Below are 9753 nucleotides of genomic sequence, written 5' to 3' on the forward strand. Positions count from 1 at the left end.
TTGATAATTTATCAAAAGATATATTAGGGTAGTTTTACTAAGACATTAAATCAAAGTATTTTAGCTCGATAAATTACATCCATGGTCACAGAATTTTATCCATTTCAACATTATTATCACTGAACTTCAGTTTTTAACAATATGGCCACTGAACTCGATATTTTTTTAACACTGGTGGTTACTCAACACCCCAAAACGAACGTTAATGGGCTCAAAATAAAAAACTCAAAAAGTTAATGATATTCTAAGGAACTTTAATTCTTGAAATTTTCGTTTTGAGGTCATTTAGGTGTTGTTTTGTTAGGAGATAGTGAATTTTTAGAGAGAGAAAGCTCCAAATAAATGTGATTTTGGAAAATAAAAAATGTGGTTTCATGGTAAACGTCGTTCTGAACAACTTTAACAGTTATTTTAAGGACTTAATTAGAGTTGAATGGTCACCAGTGTTAAAAGGTGTAAAGTTCAGTGGTTATACCGTTAAGAATTAAAGTTTAATAGCCACAATGTTAAAATGGATAAAATTCAGTAGTCCTGTATGAAATTTACCCTGTTTTAGCCTTGCTATAATTCACAAAAAAATATAATATTGAAAACTTTGGAATGAGGATAAAAAAACAGAAATAATACAATTTTATAGTAAAATAAAGGTATATGGTATGTTTTTTTACAAAACAAAGTATTTAAAATTACATTGTTAAGTTCTGATTGACTTACCAAACACTTTCTATTTCATTTTTAGTATTAAAAGGTAAGAATCAGTTCCAAAAAATGGAAACAAACAAGCACAAAATAAGGGCTAATTTAGTTTTAAGGTTATTAAAAAAGTTTAATTTTACTTCCATTGTATAAAACAAATCAATTTTGTCTCAATAGTAGCCATCGTAACTCAATTATACTCTTCTTTTTAGAAAATGTCACTTACCTCATAGTTATTACTTTTAAAAGCACCAAATTTAACTAAACTTTTTAACCTAAAATAAAATGAGTTGAATAAAATTCAGCTGTTTTATAAAATAAGAATAAAATATATATTTATAATAATTTTGGGGTAAATTTTGTCAATATTCCAAATAATTGTGTTTTAATACTCAGAATAAAAATTCTACAAAGATGATATTTTTAGGTAATTTACACCTATGATCTTTTTACTTTTCACTTGTTTTCATTGCGACCTCTGAACTTTAAAGATGAACATTGTGATTATTGAACTTACAACTTTGCACTATATTAACATAATTACATCATTTACCTTTGATTAATATGTGCACTCCAAATAATAGTTAATCCTCCGTTATAAACTTGGTGAAAATGATATTTTAACAATTTTAATTTTTGAACTTTTAGTTTAGACATCATTTAAATGTTATTTAGTTAGAAGATGGTTGTTTAAAAAAAAATCTTAATTGGCAGTTAGTTATCCGTAATTTTGTTTTTTTTTAAATCTAGACTGTTAGTAAAGAGTAAATTTAATATAATACTAATTTGAACCAAAATCAATTATATATATATATATATATATATATATATATAATTTTTGTTAAAGTTTGTTACATATACTAACACGCAGTTTGTTTATTAAAAAATAATAATAATAATAAATTTTTCGATATTTAATTACAACTGAAAAATAAAAAGAAATCATAATGACTACTATTTTTAAAACGTAAAAAAAAATATAGTAAAATTAAAAGACTAAAAAAGTGCAATATTTCTTCACATTTTTTTTCCACTAATCTAAAATTTTAGTAAGCATATAAACACCAAAAAAAATCTATTGTATACAAACAAGTGGAATTTAAAATTCAAAAGTTTTCTACATAGATATATAAATTCAAGATATAACATTCATTCGGCTCTCTAAAGCTTTAAAGTCAATTAGAGCCCTAAACTATTAAAATCCTCAACTAAGCAAAAATCATCAATTGAGTCATCCATCATAAGCAAAAATCATCAATTGATTTAGTTCGGTTAAACACTTTTAGACCCTATTTTCCAATCCATTTTGAGCCAACACAGAAGTTATTATAGTCTATATCAAATAGTCACAGTTACTAATTTTTGGATAGGATGATAACTTAATTAATGATTTTGGATAAGATGATATCTTAATTGGTGATTTTTGCCTTAATTGATGATAACTTAAAGTGTCAAATGAATTTAAATATCAATTTAGTTTATAAATTGTTAAATTAGTTAAAAACCTGAAATATTACCCTATGATTTATGGTTTCAATTTAGGGAGCTGTGACACTGTTTTATGAATATGTAAGAATTAAATTACGGTGAATTTTTGTCATTAGTAATGATAATTAAGAATTGTTGTCCTTGATCTGATCTCTCTTCCAACTAGAAAGCTCAAAACTGGAAGTGGGTGAAGTGATATTTAATTCCTCATCATCTCACCTTCAATCCCTCTCTCTTTCTCCCTACTATGGCTACAATACACAAACCCCTTGGACCCAAGCTTAAACTCAGGATTTCTCACTATTATAGCTGCAATTGCATCTTTGTTCCTTTTTTGGGTTTTCTTTCTCCACGACAAGTACTTGTATTGGGGCAACAGAATTGACTGTCACCAAGAATCCAGCCTCAGGTGTGCCCTTGAAGAAGCTTTGTTCTTAAACAAGTATATATCATTTGGTTTTCCTCAGGTTTCTATATATTTTAGTGATTTGATTTTATTCCTTTCATCAGATGTTATTTTGAGTTCTGCCCAACCCAATCTTTAGATGCCCTCGGGGAAGTTTGGGAACTGCTAATTTGAATTTATGTTTCACTGGTTTTTAGTACTAATACTTGTTTAGTTGGGTTGGATTTGAGAAAGGAAAATTGTATTGGGATAAGTGGACTAGAATTTGAAAATTTTAATTTCTGCAACTATGTTACAACTTTTCTTGTTGCAGGACCTTTGTGATGCCTTCTGAAATTTGCATTAATCCACAATACACAATAAGAAGGGGATTCTTCATCACTCTAACAACGCAAGCTAATAGGAAAGGTATGTTTACACATTAATTAAAAGATATTTACTCTTTTAGCCCTATTACATATTATATACAATAGCCGTGATCACCGGCTATATCATTCTCCGTCGTCGTTTTACATGATGGAACAAGCATGTGGATTGTCGTCGCTGAATGGATGATTGTACGCTGGTTCAATATAATACCCTTGTTGTCCATACCTTTGTTGTATGTATCCATAATTGTACACCGGAGTCTGGTAACCTTGATTTATCGGGTTATATCCATAACCGTATTGCGGATGTTGTGGGTCAACAGTGTGAGTCTGAGAAAATATCCCGTCCATCCAATGAGGAGGAACATATGCCGGATAATTGTCCATCTTATTTATTACCTCTGCCATAGCATCACCGTGACCACTAGCTGCCGTCGCTGTCGCCGGATCTGGAACTGGAACTGGAACTGGAACTGGAGCTAGAGCTTCTTTGTTCTTCACCTTTGCTTCTTCTCCTCTTTCATCGCCTTTCTTATCATCATTCTTTTTCTCTCCAGCTCCGGCTTGATCTTTCTTACCATCGCTCTTTTTCTCGCCGGCTTTGGAGCCTTCTTTATTGTCATCCCTCTTTTTCTCGCCTCCTCCATCTACTTTCTTAGCATCGGTCTTTTTCTCGTCTCTTCCTCCGCTGCCACCGCCGACTTCTTTCTTTGCCTCATCTATCTTCGGCTGAACGACCTCAACGGACGTCCGGAACTTCTCCGACAGGTAAGGCACGAGGTCCTTAACTTCCATTGTCCCCTTCACGGTTACCAGATCCTTTCTGTCGTCGACTGCGACGCTCTCAACTCCTGTTAATCGGTAACGTCAGTTATAATTTGAAAAAATATTTGTATAATCGCAGAGATTGAAAAAATTTATCTACCTTTAATTTTTCTGATGATCTTCTTCATTTTGGTAATGCAACCATCACAATGAGTTCTGATTTTCAAAACCACCGTAATCTGCGTTGATTAATTAAATCCAAACGAGTTAATCACTCTAATTGAAGTTTAATCTTCCATCCAACACATCGTAATCAGAAACGAATTTAAATTAATTATTTTATTATTAAATTAATTGAGGTTTCTTCACCTCCGGTTTCTTCTCGGCGGCTTTCTCATCCGCTTTCTTCTCAACACCACCGTCGCCGTCTTTCTTCGGCTGCGGAGATACAATCTCTACTTCCTTCCTCATTTTCTTTTCCAGCCTCGCTTTCACTTTCTCAGGGTCAACCTCCCCAGTCACCGTCAATTTGTTCGATTGACGATACGTCTTCGCCGACTCCACACCTTCAACAACAAATCACAAACTTCAATTGGCAATCCTAAATCAATCAAAACAAATCAATCAATCCTATTCAATTCTCACCTTCTAAATGCTTCACGGCTCTTCTAATTTTCTTACAACAGCCTTCACAATGCATGTTCATTTTGTAAACAGAAACATGCTTCGGTTCGCCGGCGGCGGAGGCGGCAGCGTTTTTATCTCCTTCGCCTTCTGTCTGCTCCTAAGACAAACAAAATTGCATCAGATGAGAAAATCTTAATGAATATTCGAAACAGTAAAGTGTGATTCAAAGGTGAATTCAAGCAATAAGGTGTTAAAAACTTTGGTAGAGTAATTTTAATTTTAATTTTATCCTAACATCATAATATTAATTAGGCTAATTTTACTTTTGATTTCAATTACACTTAATTCAATCAAAATTTTCATTTTTCCAAATTTATCCACCTAAAAAAATAATGTTTTAATCAAGTTTAATTCTTCAATTTTTTTGGTTTAAGATTATTTAGGTGGTGTTTTGTTTATGAGAGAGAAAGTTAATGTTTAAAAAAAGAAAACTTAAAAAATGATAATTTTGAAAAATAAAAAATTTGGTTATTTAATTCTTAAAATTTTTTATTTTGAGATCGATATTGGTCAAATTTAAAAAAATAAAATTTTTTACCAACAATATATACCGATCTAAAAAAAATATGAAACCACGTAATATTTATTTGAAATTAACTCAGACAACTCACTTGATCTGGTCGAGTTTCAAACTCCATCACTATGTCTATGTCGCATAGTCCCGAACACTTTCGAAAAGCTAGTTTGCTCTTTGCGGACATAGCTTTAATCATAAGATAATCTTGGAGGTCCTCCATCACCATGGCGGCACCTTTGAAATGTTTCCACATTTAGACTGATCTTCGTTCGGTGTTTGTCAAGCACTTCAAATGGGTGAGATTGATGGCCTAAAGATTTAATATAAAATGGTTTGTAATGAAAATTCAACTAATAGAACGAAATTAACTTTGAAATATAAGGAATGTTTGAATACTTACTTTTCTGTTTATGTTTTCCTTTTTACTTTAAAAGAGAGAGTTTTATGTGTTGGTTAGACATCCTTTGTTTCCCTTTTATAGCTGAAAAATCAATCTTTTCAACCGTAACAGTCAATTTCATTGAATTTTCAGTTTCGAATTTATTTATATTATAATCGATTAAATTTAATTTCATTGAATTTTCAAAACTGATTAAATATAGTCAAATATACATCTTACCATTTTTAAGAAAAAAACGCTTTCCAAAATTTATTACATTATAACTGTCCAAATTTTTCAGTTTTAAAATTGTATTCCATTCTAATCTACTAAAATTCAATCTAATTGAATTAAATTTTCATATATAAATCAATTAATTATTTTATAATAGTTAAAATACATTAATAGCTTTTGAACTTACCTTAAAAGGTTGATTGACCCCCTAAACTTATAAAGTGTTTTGTTAACTCCCTCAACTTGCTTAAAGTAACTTATTTGCCACCTAGATTTGTTTAAAATGACATATTGGTCTTCGAAACTCGCTTATAGTGATTCATTACCCTCTGAACTTGTTTAAAGTGATATACATTTCAATTTGTTTAAATCTATAAAAAAAAAAGTCAAAACTTAAAAAATAAATGTATGATTCATGATTCTATATCTTTAAAACAAATTAACTTTCTATTTTTTACACCTTTATGAAGTTTTTATAATATTTAGGGACTTAATCAGTACACTTTAAGTAAATTCATGAGCCTAATCAGACATTATATAAGTGCCGGAGGCAATAAAGGATTTTGAACACATTCACGAAGCAACTGATGTATTATACCGTAACTTTACAAAATGTATAAGTCGTCCATACTATCTTGGAAAAAAATAATATAATACTCATGTTGATTAATAAACACAAAATGGGAACAAGAAAAGAAAGCAAAGAGTAGAATTTATTCAAATTATACCTACAATGGGATTTGGTTTTAGAATTTATGTCACATAAAGGATGGAGTTTGTAAATAAGAATCACAACTAAGCATGTGTTAATTTTTTCCTCAATACATACAATAATGAACTCAATTTATTGGATATACTAATCAATTTATATTTCATATGCATCTATCCACAACTATTATCTTCTCTAATTTAGAAATAAATGTACGTTAAAAAAAGAACAATTATAAAGTTATTATAAATCTATAAAAAATCAAAATAAACTCTTTCAGATGACACAAGATATATGATAGATATTTTTTTCCTATCATTTGATTATTTTTCGCAATAGTATCATCTAAAAGTTTAAGTACAAAGAACCTTAAATTACAATGACTTTACGATAACACATGTCTGTCACCCTATAAAAACCTGATTTTAACCCAAAATGTTCATCATTATTACATGATATTATTTATATTAACACTGTCATTGATGTCTGAAAATAAATAAATAAAAAAGAAAATTTTATACGGTTCGCAAGGGAGCAAATATTTTCCCAAATTTATAACGCGCTCAAGCATTTAAACGTCATATAAATACCAAAATAAAAACCTAATTTCTTCTACAGAGTAAATTAGGCTTTCTCTCAAACTTTTAGACGACATATCTTTTTTTTGATAGAAAATGGGACGAGACAGACCTTGAGCAGGGTGAGCACCCATGGCCCAAGAACTGGCAAACCCGTCATATATTAAAAAAAGAAAAAGTGAGTTTGAACAAGAAAAGAGGAAGGAGAACAAACAAGAAGAAGGGGGAAGGAGAAAAGTTTAGGAAAAATCAAGAAAAACGCAAATGAAAAATATTACAAATGTCATCATTGATAAACCTGTGACAAAAAGCAAGAGCTGAAGACCACCAATTGATCACAGAGGAAGAGACTCCAAACTTTGCCAAAGCATCAGCAACATGATTCCCTTACCTAAAGATGTGTGTAAAAATAATGTTCATACTAGAGCAAATGCTAAGACAGTGCAACCACTCTTGTCGAATACTCCAAGGAACATCCATGAAACGAAGTCGAAGCAGATTAACTACGAACATGGAGTCTTACTCAACCCAAAGATGATGCCAATTTTTCTCCCAAGCAAGTTCAATTGTGAAAATAGCGGCTCTCAATTCAGCCATATAAGCAAAAGAAGGAGGGATAGAAAAAGCAAAACAACCTTTGGTAAAGCCGCGATAGTTACGAAAGATACCGCCTGCTCCTGCCTCGCCAGGAGTACCAAAAGCAGAGCCGTCCACATTGACTTTAACCCAACCCGGAGGAGGTTTAAGCCAATGGACCGGAATAATGTTGGGAGTCGGAGGCGGCCTTGGAGAAGCTAGAAGATGGGATAAGATATCAGCATCCCTCATTGAAGAGCAAAACCCTTTAGAAGAGGCAAAGGACTCTCGAATCATTCGAAAAAGGGCGATCTTCGAGTGTTGAATAGAAGGAGAAACCTCCTTAAAGGTTGCTTCATTCCTGCAATGTTAGATTAACTAGATGCAAGAGACAACAGCAACACGCCAGATCAACGACACCTGTGAGCCAAAATTAATGCTACGAAAAGTGCTGAAGAAGTGGATGAATTGGGAATGACGAGGTAAAACGCAGTCAAAATGAATCTCAAGGGCCCTCCATAGAGAATCTGCAAAAGAACAGCTAATGAATAAGTGGTTAATGGACTCATCATCCCTACCACAAAGAACGCAACGAGAAGCAAAAGAGAAGCCTAGACGCTGCAGGAGGTCGTGAGACGGAACCCTTCCATGCAAAACTCTCCAAGATGTGAAGGAATGAGAAGGGGGAGTGTGAGCATTCCAAACAAATTTATACCAGTCCACCGAGGAGGAACGAGGACTGATAATCGAATAGTACTCTTTGGCAGAGAAAATACCCTTCATAGCGGGCTGCCAAGCGCATAAATCAGAATCATCTCTACCCCTGTGAATAGATCTAATACTGTCTTGAACAACCGAAGGCAGAGTGCCTAAGCCAAACCATTCCGAATTGACCAAGAAATCATCAACAGAATTAAAGCTTGAACGCTTATCCTGATGATCAAGACCCAATCTGTCCGCCACCGATGGAATGATCCACCTATCAGTCCAGAAATTGAGCGTTGAAGACTGACCAATCCACCAAAAGGTCTGGTCCCAAATGGATGAATAAACAAACTTATAGGAAGACCAAATCGAGGAAGGAGCAATGGTAGCTTTAGGCAAACCAGAGACAGCCATAAATCTAGACTTCATCAGAGAAATAGCAAGGCTGTTTTCTTGAATTAAATCCCAACACATCTTACCCAAGAGAACCTGGTTAAAGATCCTAAAATCCTTAATGCCCAAACCACCACTCTCCAAACTTTTGCAACAAGTTTGCCAGGGAACCGTGATTAACTTCCTCTGATCAATACAACCAGTCCAAAGGAAATTTCTAACACTTCGATTGAGCTTTTTCAACAAACCCACTGGCCACTTATAGATCAAGAATGAATGAACCAGACAACCAGTAATAACAGACTTAATTAGAGTTAAACGACCTACAAATGAGAGAGAGCTACCTTTCCATTTGCTAAATTGAGAAAGAAATTTGTCTGCAAGGCAGCTGAGGTGACGGGCCCTAGGAGTACCTTTAAATAAAGGGACTCCTAAGTAACTAAAGGCGAGAGACTCCAAACGGATGCCAAGACAGTTGGCAAACTGAATCTTCCTCGGAGGACTCACCTGAGAACCAAAAAAGATAGCAGATTTATCCCAACTAACTTGCTGACCGGATATCTGTCCATAAAGCAGGAAAAAATCCTTAAGAGCATGCACATTGCTCAAAGATGCCACTCTAAAAATGAGCATGTCATCAGCAAAAAGAAGATGAGAGGGAAAGGAATTTCCACCAGAATAATACATAGGAGAATAAGTACCCTCCCTAACCATATTAGTAAGCCAACGAGAGAAAAAATCCTCAGCGATGACAAACAGTAGAGGAGAAAGGGGGTCCCCTTGTCTAACCCCTCTAGAACAAGAAAAGTAACCCTTTGGAGAACCATTAATCATCACAGAAATACGAGCAGAAGCCAGAATGTTTAGGATCTAATCTCTGAAAGTGAGAGAAAAACCAAAGGAATCCAACACAACCAAGAGAAAGTTCCAATCTAAAGAATCAAAAGCCTTACGAATATCAATTTTTAAGGCCATGTGACCACCAAAACGTTTTCTGTCAAGCATATTAACTCCCTCAGAAGCTAAGGAAATGCACTGATGAATGCTTCTACCTTTAAGGAAACCATACTGGTTGGGTGAGACAATCCTTGCAGCAATAACTGCAAGGCGATCCGCAAGAATTTTTGAGATGATTTTGAAACCAAAGTTACTCATCACAATTGGGTGAAAATTCTCAATTCTGTCAGCTTCAGCCACTTTAGGAATAAGGGCCATAATACTAGAGTTTAACCCAGGCAAGATGCAACCATGA

The 9753-nt window shown here is 33.4% G+C and overlaps 1 protein-coding gene across 1 annotated transcript; it reads right to left on the reverse strand.

Annotated features, from left to right (window-relative positions):
- Positions 1 to 3099: 3099 nt before the first annotated feature.
- LOC136208137 (heavy metal-associated isoprenylated plant protein 5-like) lies at positions 3100 to 5180 on the reverse strand. The gene is made up of 5 exons (XM_065998952.1): positions 5022 to 5180; positions 4369 to 4507; positions 4080 to 4289; positions 3884 to 3970; positions 3100 to 3809 (listed from the first exon to the last, which is right to left on the reverse strand). The coding sequence occupies exons 1-5, from the start codon at positions 5178 to 5180 to the stop codon at positions 3100 to 3102; spliced, it is 1305 nt and encodes a 434-aa protein (XP_065855024.1).
- Between the last annotated feature and the right edge of the window lie 4573 nt (positions 5181 to 9753).

This window comes from Euphorbia lathyris, chromosome 10 (genome assembly GCF_963576675.1).
Source record: "Euphorbia lathyris chromosome 10, ddEupLath1.1, whole genome shotgun sequence".
NCBI classification, from domain to species: Eukaryota; Viridiplantae; Streptophyta; class Magnoliopsida; order Malpighiales; family Euphorbiaceae; genus Euphorbia; species Euphorbia lathyris.

Excerpts from the sequence above, each read along its gene's own strand:
- LOC136208137 (XM_065998952.1), bottom strand. The coding sequence starts at position 5,180 with ATGTGGAAACATTTCAAAGGTGCCGCCATGGTGATGGAGGACCTCCAA. Across the intron at positions 4,508-5,021 it reads TTGAAACTCGACCAGATCAA|GAGCAGACAGAAGGCGAAGG; the intron begins GTGAGTTGTCTG and ends TGTTTGTCTTAG. Across the intron at positions 4,290-4,368 it reads AGCCGTGAAGCATTTAGAAG|GTGTGGAGTCGGCGAAGACG; the intron begins GTGAGAATTGAA and ends TTGTTGTTGAAG.